The 21,863-nt window shown below is 48.2% G+C and overlaps 1 protein-coding gene across 1 annotated transcript in view; it reads right to left on the bottom strand.

The window, feature by feature from the left end:
- Window positions 1–5,836: 5,836 nt before the first annotated feature.
- The window catches only part of ACACA (acetyl-CoA carboxylase alpha), a 272,579-nt gene continuing 256,552 nt past the window's right edge, over window positions 5,837–21,863 (bottom strand). Inside the window, 4 exon segments of the mRNA XM_079904143.1 lie at window positions 5,837–9,766; window positions 11,730–11,866; window positions 18,597–18,767; window positions 19,426–19,580. Coding sequence (XP_079760269.1) covers window positions 9,643–9,766; window positions 11,730–11,866; window positions 18,597–18,767; window positions 19,426–19,580 — 587 coding nt within the window. The 3' untranslated portion in view covers window positions 5,837–9,642.

Raw genomic sequence — 21,863 nt, forward strand, 5'->3', positions numbered from 1 at the left:
ATATTTTATCTGTCTCTTTGCCTATTGATGACCATTTGGGTTGTTTCCAGATTTGGGCCATTGTGTATAAAGCTGATATAAACAATCACAAGTCTTTGTGGAACATGTTTTCATTTCTTTTGGCTGGATACCTAGGTGTGGAATTTTTTTTTTTTTTAATTGGGGTATAGTTGCTTTACAGTGTTGTGTTTGTTTCTGAATTGCTGGGTCATATGGTAAGTTTATGTTCAAGCTTTTGAGAAACGGCCAAAATGTTTTCCACAGTGGCTGCACCACTTTACACTCCCACCAGCAATGTGAGAGTTCCAGTTGCTTCACAGCCTCACTCCTTATTGTCTGTATTGTGATTATAGCCATTCTAGTGAGCAGTGGGCTCTCATTGTGGCTTTTCTGTTTGCTTAATGGCTAGTGATGTGGAACAGCTTTTCATGTGTTTATTAGCCATTCATGGATCTGCTTTCTTTGGTGAAACGTCTTTTCAGATCTTTGGCTCATTTTTAATTGAGTTGCTTGTCTTATTACGTCGTAAGAATTCTTTATATATTCTAAATACAGATTTCTTATCAGAAGATGATTTACAAATATTTTCTCCCAGTCTATAGTGAGCCTTTTTATTTGCTTAATGTTGTCTTTTGAATCACAAACACTTAGAGTTTCGATGTTCTGATTTATCAGTTGTGTTTTCTTTTATGGATTGTTTTTGGTATCAGATCTAAAAAATCTTTGCGTGACCCAAGGTCATAAAGATTTTTCTCCTGTTTTCCTCAGAAGTTTTATAGTTTCAACTCCTACATTTAGGTTTATAATCCATTTTGAGTTAATTTTTGCATATGATGTGAGGGTCTAAAAATATAATTTTGCATGTGCATATCAAATTGTCCCAGTATCATTTGTTGGAAAGACTATTTTTCCCCTTGTTGAGCTGCCTTAACTCCTCTGTAGAAAATCAATTGACCATAAACGTGAGGATTCTATTTGCCTGTTTTTACACCAGTGAAAGTTTCGTAATTGGGTAGTTTCAGTCCTCCAAATTTTTATCAAAATCATTTTGGCTATTCTGGGTCCACTGTATTTCCATGTACATTTTGGGATAAATTTGTTAATTTCTATAACAATGCCGGCTGGGATTTTCATACGGATTACATTGAATCTATAGATCAATTTAAGGAGAACTGCCATCTTAACAATGTCTTCCAATCCATGAACATGGAATATCTCCTCATTTATTTATAATCAGTTTCTCTCAGCAGTGTTTTATAATTTTCAGTGTACAAATCTTGCAGTACTTTTGTCAAATTTATTCCTAAGTATTTTATTGTTTTTGATGATATTGTCAATGAAATGTTTTTCCTTAATTTCATTTTTGGATTGTTTCTTGCTAGTACATAAAATGCAGTTGATTTTTTTGGTGGTTCTAGTTTTAAAAAATGGATTCTTCCCACAGGATCATTTCATCTGTGAATAAAGACAGTTTTAATCCTTTCTTTCCAATATATAAGCCTTTAATTTTTATTTATTTAGCTTAGCCTATTGCACTGGCTAGAACCTCTGATACAATGCTGAGTAGAAGTGGCAAGGGTTAATATTCTTGCCTTATTCCTGATCTTAAGAGGAAAAACATTCAGTCTTTCACCATTAAGTATGACATTAGTTGAGGTTTTTCATAGATACCCTTTGTCAGGTTGAGGAAATTCCTTTCTCTTCACAGTTTGTAGAATTTTTTTTTTTTTTAAATAGTGTGCTTGGGGCACACTATCACCTATTCTGCCCTTTTAAAAATTAATTTTATTTATTTATTTTTGCTGTGTTGGGTCTTCGTTTCTGTGCGAGGGCTTTCTCCAGTTGTGGCAAGCGGGGGCCACTCTTCATTGCGGTGCGCGGGCCTCTCACTATCGTGGCCTCTCTCGTTGCGGAGCACAGGCTCCAGACGCGCAGGCTCAGTAGTGTGGCTCACGGGCCTAGTTGCTCCGCGGCATGTGGGATCCTCCCAGACCAGGGCTCGAACCCATGTCCCCTGCATTAGCAGGCAGATTCTCAACCACTGTGCCACCAGGGAAGCCCAGAAAATTTTTATCTGGAATGGCTGTTGGATTTTACGAAATGCTTTTTCTGCATCTATGGAGATGATCATGTGGTTTTTGCCCTTTATTCTATTAATATGGTGTATTACATTAATTCATTTGGATATTTTAACACACTTTGCAGTCCTGGGACAAATCTCACCTGGCTGTGGTGTATAATTTTTTTAAAAATATGTTGCTGGGTTCAATTTGCTAGTATTTGCTAAGGATTTTTCTGTCTATCTTCATGAGAGATATTGGTCTATAGTTTTCCTTTCTGCGATGTCTTTGTTGGCTTTGGTATCAGGATAATACTGGCCTCTAGAATGAATTGGAAAATGTTCTTTTCTGTTCTCCGAAAAAGTTTGTGAAAGATTGGTATTTCTTCCTTAAATATTTGATAGCAAATTCAGCAGTGAAATCTTCCAGGACTGGGCTTTTCTTTGTGAGAAGGTTTTTTTTTTTTTTTTTTTTGCGGTACGCGGGCCTCTCACTGTTGTGGCCTCTCCTGTCGCAGAGCACAGGCTCCGGACGCACAGGCTCAGCGGCCATGGCTCACGGGCCCAGCCGCTCTGCGGCATGTGGGATCTTCCCGGACCGGGGCACGAGCCCGTGTCCCCTGCATCGGCAGGCGGACTCTCAACCACTGCGCCACCAGGGAAGCCCTAAGTCTCTGCCTTTTGATTGGAGTGTTTAGTCCTTTCAAACATAGTTTAGTTACTGATAAGTTTTTTGTCCATTTGTTCCTCCGTTATTGCCTTCTTTTGTGTTAAGTAGTATGCCATTTTAATTCCATTGTTGTATTTACTATGTATTCCTTTTAAAAAAATAGTGGTAAAATACTTAAAATTTACTATCTTAACCATTTTAAAGTGTACAGTTCAGTAATGTTCAGTATATTCCCATTGTTGTGCAACAGATCTCCAGAACTTACTCATTTTGCAAAAACTGAAACTCTATACCCATTAAGCAATAACTCCCCATTTTCCTCTCCCTCAGCCCCTGGTAACCACCATTGTACATTCTTTTTCATGCATTTTGACTACTTTATTTTTTATTTAAAAAAAAATTTTGGCCACACCATGCGTCATGCAGGATCTTAGTTCTCCGACCAGGGATTGAGCCCATGACCCCTACATTGGAAGGGCAGAGTGTTACCCACTGGACTACCAGGGCAATCCCTTGACTACTTGAGATATCTCATATAAATGGAATCATACTGTATTTGTCTTTTTTGTGACTGGCTTATTTCACAAAGCATAATATTCTCTGCTTTCAATTCTTTTGGATATATATCTAGAATTGGGATTGTTGGGTCATACGGTAATTCTATTTTTAATTATTTTGAGGAATTGCCATACTGTTTTCCATAGTGGTTGCACCATTTTACAGTTTCACCAACAGTGCAAAGCGTTCTAATTTCTCTACATTTTTGCCAACACTATTTTCTGGTTTTTTGATAGAAGCCATCCTGGTGGGTGTGGGGTGATATCTCATTGTGATTGATTTGCATTTCTCTAAAGATTAGTGATGCTGAGCATCTTTTCATGTGCTTTTTGGCCATTTGTATATAATCTTAAGAGAAATGTCTATTCAAGTTGTATGCCCATTTTAAAATCAAGTTATTTGGGTTTTTCTGTTGTTGAATTGTAGAAGTTCTTTATATATTCTGCATATTAACCCCTTATTAGATATATCATTTGCATTTACTATATATTTTTAAGTTATTTTCTTAGTGGTTGTTCTAGGGATTACATTACAATCTATTTGAGATAAATACTAACTTCTGGTAAAATATAGGAATTTGTTTTTGATATAGCTCAGTTTTTCTTCCCCTTTGTCTAATTATCATATCACATTTATATATGCTATAGACCCCCAAAATATAGCAATATAATTATTGTTTTACATAATTTTATTTCTTTTACAAAGTTAAAAGAGAACACACACACACAGTCTTTTATATTTACTCATATATTTACCTTTTCAAGTGCCTCTCCTTATCTTTGTGTAGATTCAAATTACCATCTGGAATCATCTGAATGATTGCCTTTAATTCTTATAAAGCAAATTTTCTATCACTGAATTCTTCCCCTTTGTTGGTGGTGGTGGGGGATATCTTTATTTCATCTTTGTTTTGCTGGATGTAGGATTTCTGGTTGACAGTTGTTTGTTTAAATTCTTGTAGCATTTTGAGTATATCAGCCCACTGCCTTCTGGCTTCCATTGGTGTTATCTGTTATTTATTATTTGTTTTGTTGTTCCTCTATATATGATGAGTTGTTTTTCTCTAGCTTTTTTCAAGACTTTCTTTGTCTTTTAACAGGTTGGCTATGAAGTGTCTAGGTATAGATCTTTTTGTATTTATCCTCCTTGGGATCTGTTGAGCTTCTTGGATCTGCAGGTTGTTTTCCATCATATTTGGAAGGTTTCAGCCATGATTTCTTCAAATATTTTTCCTGTCCCTTTCTCTACTCTCCTTCTGGCATTCCCATTGCACATCAATTGTTATACCTGATGATGTATGGATCTCTGAGGCTCTGTTCATTTTTCATTCTTTCTTCTTTCTGTTCTTCATGTTGGATACTTTCTATTGCTCTATCTTCAAGTTCACAGATTCTTTCTTCTACCTTCCTGAGTCTACTATTTAGTCCCTCTAGTTAATTTTTCATTTGTTATTGTACTTTACAACTCCAGAATGTTTTTTTTCATTGTGGTAAAATATACATAAACTTTACCATTTTAACAGTTTTTAAGTGCACAGTTCAGTGGTATTAAGTACACTTTGTTGTGCAACCATCACCACTGTCCATCTCCAGAACTTTTTCATCATCCCAAACTGAAACCGTACACCCATTAAACAGTAACTCCCCATTTCCTCCTCCCTACAGCCCCTAGTAACCCCTATTCTACTTTCTGTCTCTGTGAATCTGATAATTCTCCATACCTCATATAAGTGGAATTGCCCAATATTTCCCATTTTGTATCTGGCATAATGTGTCACTTGCATAATGTCTTCAAGGGTGAAAGCTCTCTTCTAGGTTGCATTCATCTTGTTGTATCCCCACGTGGCTACAAAAGTACTTGTTAGTATGGGCAAAAATGCTGTTAGCTTTTTCCTAATTCAGGGCCTGGATGTCTTTGTTTCCGTCTCTCCCCACCCCAATCCTTCCTGGTCACCCCAGAAGGCCAGTCATAGAATCAGGGGATTCTGGGATTAGGCCCATCGTCCGACCATCTTTCTCATCTCCTTACAGTTCCTAATGGGCTGAGCCCACTGGGTGGGTCCAAGTCCCCTCAGAGCTGAGGCTCCGTAACTATTCCACCCCTCCACCAACCACAGGGAATCCTGTGTTTTGGAAGATTTTGCTTGCTGAAATACCGCATTTATGAAGATGTCCTGTTTTCATTATTTATTAGTATTAACTGCCCACTGGAGCTTTTGGCCAGCATGAGGAAGCCAGTACCACCTCCTGGGTAGGAAAATGTCTCAGTTACCGGAAAAACAACAGCATGGTGAGCCTTTGCCACCTGACTGAGGCATATGTAGGATCTGTGGAGTATTGAAAATAGTGGACAGTCGCCCATTACTATTTCTGTGCTTCCTGGGGTGGCCTGGGCTTACTCTCCTGGGTGACCCCTGCAGCTCAGGGACATACACACGTGGAGCTAAGCTTGGAGCCAGACTTCTTGGTACCCAAGGTTGTGCTCTTTTCATTTAATTAGGCTGATTTCTAAACCTTTTTACCCAATCTTCCCATGCCCCCAAACCATCAAAGGTGACCCACTCTCTTCAGGAACATACCTTGTCTCCTGGCCGAGCACTTAAAGCTCATCATGCTCTGTTGCCTACTTGCCTTTTCACGCTTCATTGTCCCTCCTCTCCCAGATGACTGCTGTGCTCTTAGCCACCATTCCTAGTGTCTCTTGAATAACTGCAGATGCGAGTGCTTGACTGGGGGCACCTGCCTTACTCTCCCATCTGGAAGCCTCTCTGCCCACAGGCTTCAGCCCTTCACTGTCTGCACACTCGTGTGGTCCTTAGCACGCTCCGCCTCACCATGTGGATCAGGGCAGGCCTGGGCTTTACCCTTCTTGTGCCCAAGCTGAGGAGCCAGCATTTGAATGCAGGTTCACCTCCAGCTCAGCACCTCTCCAGGCCTCTCACCATGCAAACGGTCCTCCCTATGATGGTCATGAGGCACTGGCATTTGTCACTATGTTCTTGTTTTTCAGTTGGGGAAAGATGTGTGGGCCCAGCTTGAATCCCATTTCCCAAAAGATTGAACCCTCGCTGTTCAATCTTTTCCTTGTTACCCCAAAGTAATACTAATGAAAGCTTTAAACTTTCTTTTATTAAAAAGACTGATGAAGGAAATGGCATTCCCCAACAGCAGATGAAAGCACTGTACGTATCAGGCAAGTTCCCAGAGGCAGCAGTGGAATCTTCCCATTAATCCTGCTGACCTTCCTGAGAACCACCAACGGGTGCTGGCTGAGAGTAGGGATAGCGCCAAGTTTACACTTGGGGTCTGGTTCTCGGCTGCCTGCTTAGCGGGGAGAGAAGGCCCAAGGCCTCTGTGCCACCCAGCATCCCCCGCCCATGGAGAGCAGCAGCTGGAGGCAAAAAGCGGCACCTTCCCCTGGATCCTGTATCTCCCTTCCTGCTCCCCTTTCTAGAACATCTAGCTTAGGGTGATTCAAACTGATAAATATTTTGTAAATTGCCAAAAGCCACCCTTTGCTTTGCTGTACATCCTAAAGAGAGACGGACACAGCACCAAGTTTAATAGTCAGCAAAGGCCGGTGCTTCCCCTCCCTCCTCTCTTGTGGCCCGAGCCTTTCTTTGCAGATGTTATTCCTGCTTCAACCACATGGATTCATAGAAACTGAGGCAGAGGGTTGAAAGCACACAAGCCTGAGTTTCCTGCCCCTAGTGCCTTTTTGTGCCCAAAGTTAGCGTTCAAAAGCCATGAAGTAGCTAAATTATTCAGAGGATCTAAAACCTCTCCATGAAGGGGGCGCGAAGTGGTCTTTGAAAATGGTTTGCTATTCACTTGACCCGGAAAATGCCACAAATCATGCAAACCCAGAGGTTCATACCTTCCTGTTCACTTCAAGACCCATGAAACTGCCCAGCCCATCAAGGGTATGTGGACCCGAAAACTGGGAATGGCATCGTTTGCAGAAGCACCGTGCACCACGGTCCTTAACACTGGCTCTACTTTCGGCAGGGGCAGGTCTCACCCTCACAAAGCTCCCCTACTCAGAGTAGAACCAGAGTGAGGTGCTGGGCGTGGGCTGAAGTGACACACAGTGACTCATCTACAAACGTGGAGGTTTATTTCAACAAAACATGAAACGAATACATTTGACTGAAGCTCCTTGCTCATCAGGCTGTGCGTACATCGAATGCTCAGTAAGACAAGTGAAGGCTGCTTTGTGACCGAAGTGAGCGGACAACGTGGTGATCCTAGCTCAGGCGAGTCTCAGCTGATACATCGCTCACCCTCCTCCTGCCTTGGTGACCTCGTGTGTGTGATGGGCCGTGTCTCTTCCTGACTTCTCCATAGGAAAGGGCCCTGTCCAGGTAAGACCTAAAGTGAGGCGCCCTGGGGATGGGGGGGTGGTGAGCGTGGCCAAGTTCTAGAGACTAAATGTATTCCTTTAATGTGTCATAATTTTGTTGGGGGCTGGGGGGAGGTAAACAAGTGTCACCCGCCCTCTGCCCCGAAGGAATGCCAGGACAAGCACAGGACTCCACACCACCTGCAGGTGTGTGGAATTTTATTTATTGTAAAAAGTGCAGAGGAATTATCTGGTCAAAGGTGAGTCCACGCTTACTGGGTAAGCGAACACCAGCAACAGTGGACGTGCTTCCTGGACTGAAAATTGTTCCCCACCTTCTCCCGCCCTTCCCGGCGTGGATGGCGCCGAACCCCCGCAGCAGGGCAGCCGGGCCGAGGCTCCAGGCTCCTGGGGGCAGGTGGCAACCCATCCAGCCGCACGGTGCCCATCTGCACAAACAGTTCCCGAGGAGAGGAGTGGAGCTCTTTCTTGTGCGTGAACTGTAGGGTTAAGGCTCAAAACCGTAGCTCGTACGGAAGTGTTCATACTGCTGCTTCTCAGACGTCTTAGTGATTTCCCCCTTGGTCATCAGTGACAAATGCTGCTAAATGCAATTAGCTGCACTGTAGGAACCGGATGCTGCACTGGGGTAGCCGGACGCTACCCCAGCCCTGATCACCTGCCACTCTTGCTTTAGGAACACCGACGGGGGGGATCAGTAAGCTCTCTCCTTGAATAAACTGGTTGTTGAAAATAAACTCTCCATCACCCATGAGGAGGCCAGGGAGGGACCCGTGGGCCTGGAAGACAGCAGCACCATGATGGGGTTGTGGATAACCTTAAGGTCACATGGATTCTGTGTTCCCTGGAAGCCTCCCCAAAGCGGGGAAGGCCAGTTCCCAGCGCCGAGAGCACTGATGTCACCAGGGCTCCTTTCCGTGGCTGTGGGGAGACCGGCTGTGCCTGTGTACATTCAAGGAAGAGACGAGACCCAAAGTAAGTAAGAGTGTCTGTCAGCTGCTAGAAGAGTGGCCCCAGAAACACAGACGATGGCCCTGTAGGCACCGTTAACCTCCTGTAACTATCAAAGCTCCAGGCTTAACAGTAACAACCTCCCGCGTCCTAAAAAGGGAGACTGGCTGGCCCGCTCTCGCTGTCGCATGGTGACTACTTTCCATCAGTGACGGGAAGGGCAGCTCCCCTGGGTCCTCCTCTGCCCGCTCGGACGGTACTGCCAGTGGGACCCCGGGCATCTCAGCTAGCCGAGCAGCGGCACACGGGGCAGTGGCAGGTCAACCGTCTCTGCGCTTGTTCTGAGAAGGGAGCCCCAGGGCGAGGCCCCTAAATCGACGACAGTGACTTGGTCTCTGCTTTCTCTGCTTCTTGGGTCGTGGTTTTGCCCTCATCTTTGAGTTCCATGGAGCTTGCAGAGTTCATGCTCTAATTTTTCTTCACAAGCTGGGTGCCTGGTGTGGACCGGGCTGAGTGTGGGGTAAGAAGCAACAGACCCGAGGCTTCCTCCTCTCCCCACGCCTGGTGCTGGGCCTATGGCCTCAGCCCTGGCCCTCCTCTGCTGCCGGTGGCTGCAGGCTCACAGGGCCAGGGGCGAGCGCGGGCTGCTGACTGCCTGGCAACAGCTCCCACTTCCCGGGGCCAGACCAAGGGGCGGTCAGGACAGGAGGGTGGCCCTGCTGGCGTGTGGTAAGACCTCTTGGTAGGTGCTTGTACCCGTCATTGCCTTCTTAGGTCCTGGGCAGGGAGAGAGGACTGCCGTCACAGCCAGGGTAATAATAAATACTGAACAGGGTAGGTGTGACTGGTGGGCTGGAGTGGGGGCTTGTGACCCTACGTCCCAGTATGTCATGCGTAACCTGAAAACATCGAGGGGAAGCAAAATGCCACTTTGATTCCAGTGCTGGTCTCGTGTGCCTTCTAATTACAGCGGCTTCAGGTGTGAAAGGCAGCTCTAGCCCTTTTCTCCGGAGGCAGGGCAGGGGTGGGCAGGAAGCTCTTCCTACGTTGACGGGGAGTCCATTGTGGAGAGGATCCGAACGACTTCTGCTCGCTGAGTGGGCGAGATGTGCTGGGTCATGTGGACGATGGAATCCATGGCAACCTCTGGATTGGCCTGTACCAAGCTGGAGGGGAAGATTCGGGACAGTGAGGATGAGAGAGAGGCAGCAGTGCCTAGATCAGGGTAGCTTCAGAACTGCCCAAGAAACCTGCTCCCAGAGTCCACTGCGGACCCTGCAGTCCCTGCCTCACCTGATTCATTTTCCTACGTGAATAATGTCCCCAGCAGCAAGATACCACACGAACCCAAAACATTTTGTTATGTCAGAAAGTGAGGAAGTAACCTCAAAAAGCAAAACCCAAAACCCCGATGGGGTCATGTCACAAAGATAGTGGACCCAGCCTGAAGGTGCTCCCACTGGCTAAATCTGGGACATGTGAGGCATCAAAATAATGAATTACAAATCATTGAAAAAAGACATTCACTAGTCTACACCAATAACGAATATATAATAAATGGAGGAGGAGAGAGGACTTTTGCTTACAGGAGAATTGGGGTGGTGAGATGTGATTGTGCAGAGGAGTTGGAACACTGTCATTTTGCAACCTCACTGTAAAGACTGGATCAGGGACTTACCTGGTGGCACAGTAGCTGAGAATCTGCCTGCCAACGTGGGGGACACGGGTTCGAGCCCTGGTCCGGGAAGATCCCACATGCCGCAGAGCAACTAAGCCCGTGCGCCACAACTACTGAGCCTGTGCTCTAGAGTCCGCGTGCCACAACTACTGAAGCCCGTGCGCCTAGAGTCCGGGCTCCACAAGAGAAGCCACCGCAACGAGAAGCCCGCGCACCACAACCAAAAGTAGTCCCTGCTCGCCACAACTAGAGAAAGCCTGCGTGCAGCAACGAAGACCCAACGCAACCAAAAATAAAAATAAATTAATAAATTAAAAAAAAAAAAAGACTGGATCAGGCAAGAATCATCCCTGGATGCTAAATCTAGGTGGAAATTCTGATGAGCAGGAATCTGCATGGCCTTGGAGTGTCTCTCCTCAGACTGCTTATTAGGTTCAAGGGGGTGGGAAAATCAGGAATTACACAGTGGAGAAGCTGAGTAACAGCTTGATCAGGTGATGGAAACTAACACTGGGACAGGCAGATGACATCACGTGCCTCCAGATACGGCACCCTGTGAAGGCCAAATCGTCACAGATGTAATATTCTGGCTGCAAATGCACAGCCTGAATCTAATCGTGAGGTAACATCAGACAAACTCAAAAGGAGCAATGGTCTGCAAATGGTGGTTTAGATAAAATGTTCAACTTATAAAAATTAATCATTTTACTCTGGTTATGTAAGAGAATATCCCTATTAGCAAAGGCATGCTGAACTATTTGGGGGTAAAGGGCCATGATGGGCCATGACATATGTAACTTACCCTTAAATGGTTCAGAAAAAGAAATATATACACACGCACGCGCGCACGCGCACACACACACACACACATATGCGTATGCTTACTCTTATATAAAAGAGTAAGCACACACACAAATGATATATCAAAAAGGGTAAAATGTAAATACCAGGCACATTTGGGTATAGATTTGTTCTCTGTACTGTTTTCAGTTTTGCAGTTTTTCTGTAAATGAAATGTGTCCAAATAAAAAGTTTTAAAAATGTCCCCAGCAGCCTCCACCACCCAGCCTGTGGAGAAGACGGAAGCCTCTAGAACACAACTAACTCTTGGCTGGGGGAGGGGAGGAGGTAGTTTCCCAGGAAACTATGATGCAATCAGCTTTTCCTCACAGAATCATTCATCCGGTTTGAGTATCTGCATTTGGAGCTAATAGCTGGGCACAATGAACTAAGCCGTCGTTACTAAGTGCCCCTGGGGACCAGCAGCTGAGCAAGAACTGCGCTTCAGGGCTCCTCCGATCTGTGGGTCAACCACAGCCGTCTCAAACAGAAAGGGACCACAAAGACCATGAGGCATCATCACCTCACCGTTTGTCCTTGAGCCGCTCATCCCCGAGAAGTGAGCCCCACTTCTACCCAGGAGCACCCCCACCTGCCCCCGCGGCTCTCACCTGCGGATCTGCTTGAGGACGTAGTCTCTGCTGATATACTTGATGTTCTCCTCTATTACCGAGCGAGCGCCATCTTCCTCTGCCAGCTGCTTCTCCAGCCATTCCACCAGATCCTTGTTGTTGTCCCAAACATAGGCCTGCCAACAGACGACGCCTGCTTGGACACCAGGGCCCAGGCCAGGCTGGACACCCTGACTAGTCTGCATCTGGAAAGTGCACTGCAAAAGCTTACTCAACGTAAAGAAGCCGTTCCCAGCTCTCCATTACTGTTGGCTTTGCAGGAGGAGGAAGCAGGCCTCGAGGCAGGAGCCTTCCTCGTCTTCCCTGCCCTGCTTTTGAAGTGTCCACCTGGGCCCCCCAGAGGCATCCGTGCTCACACGGACGCTGGTCCCGTCCCCCTACCTGTTCCACAAAGGCTACGGGAATTTAGTCCCCTGACCGATTGTTTAGTGAAGTGCAGACTGAGAGGGAAATGCTGTTTACCTGGTGTTTCTAAATGAAATGTGTGCTTCTTGAGGAACTGAGTCACGATTCCTAAATTTCAGTCTGTAGTCCCAGCAGGGTGTGTGGCAGGTGAGCAGCCTGGCTGTGGAGGCCTCCTGCCATAGAGCTGGAGGAGGCCAGAGGTGAGGGAGTCCTGCCACGGGTCGGAAACCTAAACCCCAGTTCGCTTTCTGTGAGAGTTTTCCGAAGGGTCAGGATGTCCATCACCCTGAAAGTCTCAACAAACCACCTCTCACCTCCTCCTTTCAAGATCATTTAGCTGAGCATTTCCCAGGTAGTTGACCACATAGTAATTCAGGAGTGTGTTAGGAACCTAATAGCCTTCTCCTGGCTCTCGTCTCCGCTCATTTTCTTTACAAATCATTTAGGAATCGTTTTGTTAATGGTTTCCGGAAAACCAAGTACCGCCATTAGGGCTCATTCATATTTATGTCATTTTGTTTGGGTAATTAAACACAAAGCTCGTCATTTAAAGGTGCGCTGTCCTCCTCTGTTATCACTAACCGAGTCAAAGTCAGAATGCCAATGAGTTTGGCGCTGTAATTTAATAGGTGGGTGCGTTAGGGAGCTCGGCAGGTGGCTCAGGAAGGCTGGATTCCAGCAGAGGCGCCCGAGCCACGGCTGGGACCCCAGGGCCTGCAAAGCACGGAGCTGCGTTCTCAGTGCCCGCCAGAGTCGTCACGCAGGAGGAGACCGGGCGCTGTGCTGTTTCCTAAGGTTCTACTTCGGGCCTTTCAAAATAATGGTTTCTTTTCAGACTCTCACTTCCCCATCTCCACCTTGGCCAGCGAGTTCCCGGGGCTGCTTGTTTATTACATGTCCTGTAACTGACGTCCACGTTTCTAACAACCCTTAAGGAGTCCTTCACAGTTGAAGGATTAAGGAGCCCCAGGATTAAGGATCAGCAACGTGCCTTTTCTAGTTCTTTTGTCCAGTTCTTTTTCTTGCTCCAAATTTGTCCATCTGTTTGTAATCACTGACAAAAAGATCAGCTCTCCTGGTCAGGGTGGTGCGGCCCGGACAGTGCGAAGCTGAGGGGGCCTTCCCACCTCTCCGTGCTGCGCGTCCTGCCCAGCACCTTCGAGGCTGAACGCAAGCGTTTTGCACATCAGTCTCTACTGACAAGGGTGGCGGTGGTGGTGTTTCCCACAGCGTGGCTGTCTTAGCTCCCACGTGCCAGCTCCTGCCCACCCCACATGTGGATGGGTGCGCCTGCACTCCTAAGCACGGCCCCTGAACTCCGACATTTCCATCTCCATCATGGTAATCTGGACTTCTGCACATGCCCTTACTTATGAGGATTTGGGGTGAGGAAAAAAGAAAACAATGCGTGCTGCTTGGAAAAAAAAAACTAGATTTACCCAAGAATCCCAAAGCCTTTAGTTTAAGAGATATTTAATACTCTTATTAATCATTTTTAATCCGTTTGCTTTTAATTAAGAAACAGCATGATGCTTTCCTATCAACATATGCCAGGGAGCAGATTAACTGTGGCTTAAGATAACTCGCCTTGATTGGTGTAAGGCATTAGCTAAGAGATGCCTGCTTCTAAGGATGCTCAGACCCTGCACTGGAAAGCCAGCTGCCCTCCAGAGAAAACTCTTCTGCTGTCCCCTCCTGTAGCCAGAATACACGAGGTATTTAAATTAAACATTGAAAAAGTTCCCAGACGGAAGTAAAGCAGCACATTCCAAGTTTTTGAAAATATAGGCCCCTTATATGAAAGATTTGCTGTTCACTCAATACGACTGGGTGATGACCACCAAGTCAAACCCTGGTCAAGTTTTGACCACAGCACAGAGCACACGAAGGCCATGGGGTCGCAATCCTAGCCAACAGCGTTTTTAGCAAGAATCAACAAATGCAGGCGCCGCGGCACCACAGGTTTTTTGCAACAGACCTGGGAGGGTTTCCTCTACTGTGTGAGCGTGCTTCCCCCATGAGGGTCAGCGAGTCTGCAGTTCCTCGTTCGCCCTCCAGGAACGGAGCTGTAGGAATCATCATTCCGGCTAGAAGGACGAGCAACCCTATGCTGTTTACATTTCCCTCCTTAAATTTATGAGAACGTGGCCGATTATTCCCACCATGGATTTTAACCACGTGTGACATGCTGGGTGCTAACCTCATGACAGGCCTGGGCCCCTATGTCACCTGCCTGCATTCATCCCAGTCAGAACATTATAATACCAATAAAATATCAATAATTAAACGTCACAACAGTGGCCTTACAGTACGTGCTCAGCTGGCACTATATCCCGCTCTGCGTCAGTGGGTCAGTATCCCTGGCACTACTCAGCTCACTAATTGTATGTAGTAATTAGTCTATCTCACAAAATCTAAATGACCTGTTTGGAAAGTTTCCTTTCTAATGTATCGGATTGCTGTTAAGCCCTCCTTACTCAATGGTACAGCAGGGCCTGGGAGTGACCAGGGCACAGGCTGATGGATGTGAGCCGTGATTACCATGCCCTGCAGATAAGTCACCTTGTGAGCTGCCTGGAGATACCTCAGCAAAGTGATATTTTCTGATGCTTTGGCGGACAGTAGCAAACAGCCATGTGGGCTGGGGTGGCCTGCTGGCCCCATCTCCTGATAGCCACTCCAGCCTCAGCCCCAGGCCCAAGGCATGCTGCCCAGGTTCTGCCTCACCTTTTCGCTCCTTGGCCCTAGATCAGAAGTTTGGTGCATAAGACTTGTCCACGGGAAGCTTGAGGAGAGTGGAAGTCAAACAACCCTATCAATGGTGCTTTTTCCTCTACCTTCCTCACAAGGGCCTCCACTGACGATTCATCTCATTTGGAAATCCAGACTAAGAATGAATGGGCTGGGACTTCCCTGTTGGCGCCGTGGTTAAGAATCCGCCTGCCAATGCAGGGGACACAGGTTCGAGCCCTGGTCTGGGAAGATCCCACATGCCGCAGAGAAACTAAGCCCGTGTGCCGCAACTACTGAGCCTGCGCTCGAGCCTCTGAGCCACAACTGCTGAGCCCTCATGCCACAACTACTGAAGCCTGCATGACTAGAGCCCGTGCTCTGCAACGAGAAGCCACTGCAATGAGAAGCATGCACACTGCAACGAAGAGTAGCCCCCGCTCGCTGCAACTAGAGAAAGCCCATGCTCAGCAACGAAGACCCAACGCAGCCAAAAAATAAAAATTTAAAAAAGAGTGAATGGGTAGCTTCCTGGACAGTAAGGGTTCACTGTGGCATCCTAGATCATGGATAAATTAGAGCACGCCAAGTCAGAGAACACCGACTGAGAATCTACTGGGCACATGGCTCCCACCAAGACCATTTCAGCTGCACTGAAACTCTCAGCCCACCTTCTAACGTGCTGTGCTGAGGGAGGAGGAAACTGAGCGCCAGACATGGTGCCCGACACTTACGATGTCCTTTAAAACGCAATAAACCTCGTGAAATAAACATCCCTATTTTTACATATGAGGAAAGGGAGGCTTAAGTATGTCTAAGCCAGTAAATTGTAAAGCTGGGATCCAAAAAGTGTGAGATTCCAAATACCACATTCTTCTCAATTTCCACATTCTTCTCAATTTCTAATTTCTTCTCAATTTGGGCCTGGGGGGAAAATCAGCTTGTCTGAAAAACTGCATACCTTAAACTATGGATCTAAGAATCAGGAGAAGAAACGTGCCCGTGAAACAGATGTGTGCCTTGTTCCTATGGCCCAGTTTAAATCTAAGCTCTCGCTGTGTTTTCAGGGAGCTCTGGTGATGCTTCTCTTCTGCCTGCAGTGAAACTGTGAACCATAAACCCTGTCCCCTACAACGGGTCTGTCCCTGTGGACTCAAACAGAACCCCATAACTCATGGTAACAGACTCCTCTAAGGGAAACAAAAGAATTGTACTGCTCAGTTGTATAACATCACAGTGTGAATCTCTTTTTTCAGGATTAAGATTAAAAAAAAAAACAAAACTATGAAGAAAACACACAGCACGGCTAACAGATGCCTATCACTGTCTTTCCCTACCAGTAACCACAGTAAGAACCAGAGGGTCACTTCTTGAGGCAAAGCCAGGGTTTAGACCTTGCGAGAGACAGTGTACGATATCCATCCCTGACTGAAGAATCGAGGAAAGGCGCCAGTTTGGGGGTTTGAAAGGCCGTTCCCGAGCACCGCGCAGACTTGGTCCCTCAGAGGCAGCCCCTCGGCCTTGAACACGGCAACACTCTTCTCTCAAGGGCGCTGCAGATTTTATCACCAGCCCCACGCTAAACCGGGTCCTGCTGAGCCCGCAGAATCCAGAAGGAGGTTTCAAAGCCACATCGTGGGACCACCTGCCCTTCCTCTCTCCCCTCGACTGTCCTCCTGGACTGAGCGCTCAGGGGGGCGCTCTCTTCTGTAGATGGGGGGCAGGGGAGACGGCCTCGTTCTTGGGTACGTTTGGGTCCCAGAGCCTCTGGCCTCCCCTCCTGAGCCATGGGGCCAGGCTGTCTTCTGCACTTGATCTCCAGCCAGGAGTCTGTGCACACAGGTGACTGTTTCCTCCGTCGACAAGATGGCGATGACCTGCTTCTCCAGACACGCTGTCCCCTGGGAGTGGGATGTTAAGGCACAACTGAAGGGCCTGTGCGCTGGCTTCACGCTCAGAGGGGAGCCGTCCTTCCCCGCATCCTTGTGCCCACTGAGGCCGTGCCCGTCCGTTAGTGACTAATGGCGGAGGAAGGCGTGCGGGCCTCTGCTGGCCGCACACGCAGAGTCCGTTTACCTGGCTGGCCGCTCCTAACTGGAGAACAGCCTCTTATTTTACACTTGCGTGACTTTCAATGCCAACTTCCGCTGCAAGCTGCCAGTGGCCACTGACAAAATTGTCTCACTCAATTATGATGCCAAAGACTGACCTTAACCTGAACCACATGTCGCAGGAGGCTGCACATCTGAAATATTTATCCAAGGAAGCTTTTCGGTCATAAAGAAACGGGGAGACTTAACACAGAGGTGAATCTTAGAAGCAACCCGACTCACTGACTTTAAAACTTATAGCAAATCTTGGGGTTCCTTCCCGGGAACAGTCAGCAGAGACCTCAAGCAACACTTCCCAGGAGGAGGCGGGTGTGCCCTCCATCCGGCCCTCCAGCACTTCTCTAAGCCGGCAGTCACCAACTGTTTTTGATCACATAGCTATCAGGAAAAGAGACACGTGTATTTCCAGCACATACTACCCACATTCTGATAAAATGTATATATGATGTATATGATTAAATCCAGATACTAACTATGAATAAAGGTTGATTTCTTTCTTTTTCTTAGTAAAAACAGAAATAGAAGTCCCACCTTTTCCTTCCCATCCTCCCATGGACTGTCTCATGTAGCCCAGGACTCCAGAAGCAAATGCTGGTGCCTGGCTGTCCTGGCCTCAGCCCCGGGGAGGAGCACTAGGGACACCATCTCAGCGGGCGCTGCTCCGAGGTGTGCACCTTCCCCGTGAGATCACCCCCAGGAGATGGCGGATCCGTAGTTCCCCGCAGGGTGGACGTTTCCTTCCAGCTCGGATTTGCAATCAGAAGACCTTCAGCTGGAGTCACAGCGTCTGCCGCCTGGATCACCATCCCCTCCCGTTAGGCTCCTGCTCGTGCCCCCTCAGCGCACCCTCCTCGCAGCCCCTGAGCCGTCTCTACAGCACGCATCACAGTATGTCCCTCTGCCGCTTCAAATTCTCAGTGGCTTCCCAGGCCTCGGGACAAAGTCCCAGCCCCTCCACGTGGCTCTCCTGGCCCTACACCATCCCGGGCTCTGAGCCATCCTGAAATTCCTGCAGTGCCTCAGGTGCACGGTACTCTTGCTGTCAGGCTTGGAACATGCGGTTCCTTCTGCCTGGAACATTCCTCCTGTCTCTTAATCCAACCTTTTCCTCTGGTTCATTCCTACTATGTTTTCAGGTCTCTGCTGAGACATTACTTCTAGAAGTCTTCCCAGACTCTGCCCTCCCTTCCCACACAGCGGGTCCGGTGGCCCTTCTCTGTGCTCTACGATGCCCTGGACCTGCCATGTTTGACGTTGGCCTCACTGTTGTACGTGACCCCTTGACGAATCTGTCTCCCTGCCTTGGTGGCGAGCTCTGCGAGGACAGGAGCATATGCCCGCCTCCTTCACTGTCTGGTGTATAGGAAGCATTCAGAAAGGTTTGCTGAATGATGGAATGAGCTGCAAAGAACGCCCTACCACCTCCTCTCACAAGCCGTCAGGACATATTACTGTGGGGAGGACACAGGCCGAGGCCCATATCTCCCTTCCACTCCCGAGGCCCGGGGATTCTTAGACAACAAGGCTTCTTGCGGTGCCAGGGGCGGGCGGGCGGCGGGTGAGGAGCAGGATGTGAAGGCTCCTCCAGGGGGCCACCTACCTTCACTGTCCCTTCCACTTCCACAAACCAGCGCCTTAACATGGCCTGGATCTGGCCGTCGGTCAGCTCGGGGTTGGCGTTGTGAATTTTCTTCTTGACCAGGTCCTCCAGCAAGAGACGCCTCAGCCTCCAGTAGAAGAAGGTACGGGATGTCTTCCAATCCAGGATGTCCTACACCCAGACAACAATAAGCTTAGTCGCCCCAGCTCGGTGCCCAGAGGGGACTCCACGGGCACAAACCCTACCCTCCAGCGAGTCCCTCAGAGACTAGAGTGGCCACGAGCCCAGCCCCTGTAGACGGCTGCCCAGTTCAGAGCGCAGCCCCACGCCCCACCGACCGCAGCACTGCACAGGGAGGGGCCTGGCCATCGCTCGGCCCACACGGAGCTGAGATGTTCGGGGGTGCAGGGCTCAGACTCCCGGGTAGCAGAGAGCACGGGGCTGCTTTTGAGCAGGCGGTTCAGACAGCTCGCACGCAGGTCAAGTGTGAACTAGCCGCTGCCGGGACCCTGACACTGGGGTAACCCACTGCCTGAGGACCCCGGGGAAGCTGTCCCCAGTGGAGTGCCTGGGAGTCAGTTTCTCGCCAGCAAAATGGAGCCTGCCTCCTGAGGAGTCCCCGGGAACCTAACTCATAAGCTGTTTGAGGATGGTAGTGGGCACAGAAAAAGGGACAAGTCTCGCCAGAAGAACTGAACACGGTTTGATCTGCACCCGCTGTTTTAATGCAGCCCCGAAAGCTCCCTGCATGGGAGCCCGTGGGCACGAGACACACACGGGCTGGCGGCGGGTCTGACAAGTCAGGAGAAGTGGCGACCACCGTACTTACGTTGATGACACCCTTCTCCTGCATCCGGCCCGGTGTGTCGTGCAAGTCAGCAAACTGCACGGCCACCTGGCGGTAAATGGGAAGGAGAAAGTCCTCCCGCTCCTTCAGCTTGCTCTCCAGCTCCTTCCGCTCAGCTGCGCTTAGCTCGGGGGTGCCTGCAAGGAGACACACCGTCAGGCGCAGGCGGACCAGGAGCCTCTGCTCAGAAGCAGCCACAGTCACGGGAAGCTCTGAGGCTCAGCTCTCCAACGTCTTCATCGCCTCTGCTGACAACCGGACTCTGCCAGGTGCCAGACCTGTCCCTGTCTTGCCACGGGGCTCCCGTGCCCTCCCTTCCCTGTGGGGCTGACGACTAAGAAAGCAGCCCCGAGCAGGTGCCAGCCCGTGCCCCTCACCACCGCTCTGACTGACAGCGGGCCCCTCATCCCCACGAAGGGCACCGTGCCATGCCCTGCTGACCAGCACTAGAGCGGCCGGGCTGCTCCGGGTGTGGGACACGCTGGGGGGACACGCCCTGTGCCTCCGCACACAGACCAGCAGCTCTTCTTCCCCACGTCCACACCAGTCACCTGTCCGCCTGGACAGGACCTGATGACTCCTCAGGTCGCAAGCTGCTTTACTTCACAGCTTTAATCTCAGGTCTGCATACTCTTAACCTGAAATTAGTAGAATCCGATCCAATCAGAGCCAGAGGCATGTGTCTCACGCCAGCTCGGGGGATTGGCCAGCCTCCTAGTCTCCTACCTGGGCTGCTACTGCCAGAGCCAACCCCTGACCACAGTGACAAAGATATTCTAGCTCTTGGGCTAAACGCAGAGGAGGAGGGAAATAGAGAAAGGCAGTCCACAAACCCCATTTGGATCCCCAAGCTTATGAGCACATGGCGCCCTTACGCAACAGATGAGTTTGGACTCCTTATCACAAGCAGCCTCCCACCCCCACGCAACAGTGTCCCAGGAGAGGCGCTGCTACGTTGTGCTTTTCTTCCTAATTACTCTCAGAATGGAACTTGCAATCAATACCGAGAATTTATCTGCCTGCCCAGTAAGGAGGAGTAAGTCTAACTGAAAGAGCAATAGGTGACAGCCCCTGGGGTTGGGGACAACTTGAAGTGCTTTGTCACCAAAGCTGACAAATAAATACATGACCACAGGTGATGGGATGCAATAGAGAAAGGTCTATTTCAAGCATGTCTGTCTGGAACGGGCCTTGCTTTTTATGCCACTATGAATCACATGCCATAAACAGCCTTGGGCTGCTGAGTGAGCCGTATTATACCCAAACACGTGTATAACTCTAGTACCTAGCTTCAGTCTTATGAGGTTTTTGGATGCCCAAGTCCACCTTTTTAAAAAAAACAAACAAACAAAAAAAACCCATCACTACTTTGAACTGTGATGAAGGGTACAAAGGGCTATCTTTCCTCGGGCTCTCACACAGAGGCAACCACTGACCCGTCGCGTTGGGCCCCTGACTCCCCAGCAGCCTTCTTTCCAAACCAGGTAAACAGCACTGGGCACCACACTGTGGGATGAGACGGAGGCCCGTTCATTCTAGGTGGACCTGCCTGGAGGGTTCCGGGGAGGAGAGCTGACCAGCTTCTTCTGAGATGAGATGGTCTCGAGTATAACACCCTTGACAGGGAAGCAAACATTTTTCCTTCTCCAATAAAAGGAACCAAGACTCCTTGGAGAAATGGTTTATTCTGCGGCTGGGGCAGGAGAAATATAAGATGAGCCTGGAGTGTATTGTCACAAAAAGCGGGGAAGTACTCAAAAACTGACTGGGACATGTTAAAAGGACACAGGAACCAGTGTGAAGGTGTTCTGACCGGCTAAATCTGGGACAATTTGAGCATCAGATAGAATATTTATGGAATTAAATAAGAACCCATGAGTCACCCTGACATAAATAATTAAATGAGGGAGAAGGGAAGGGAAAGCCCTCTCTCTCCCCAGACTAACAATAGAGAAGGAATGATGGAATTAGAAAATCACCATTTTACAGCCATCACAGTCATTGATTCTGCCAAGAATTATCAACACATACTAAAACCAGTGGGTGAGCCTTTGAGGAGGAACAGGATATTTACATAGTTTCAAAGCAGCTCCTTACAAATTACTTACTAATTACAAAGGGGAAGATGGCAACTTTACAGTGGATTAACCCAGTGAACAAAACCTTAGAACAAGTAATCAGAGCTAACCAGCACCAAGAACAGGACAAGCTGACATCACGTGCCTCCTAATACGACATCCTGAGAAGGACATGACATCACTTTTGCAGTATTCCTGCCAAAAATGCATAATCTGAACCTAACCATGGAAAATATAAGACAGATTCAAACTAAGGAACGCTACAAAAAGTGGCCTGGACTCTTCAAAAACTGTCAAGATCATGAAAGACAAAGAAAGGCCAAAGAACTATTCCAGATTAAA

Source organism: Stenella coeruleoalba (genome assembly GCF_951394435.1).
Source record: "Stenella coeruleoalba genome assembly, chromosome: 19".
Classification (NCBI taxonomy): Eukaryota; Metazoa; Chordata; class Mammalia; order Artiodactyla; family Delphinidae; genus Stenella; species Stenella coeruleoalba.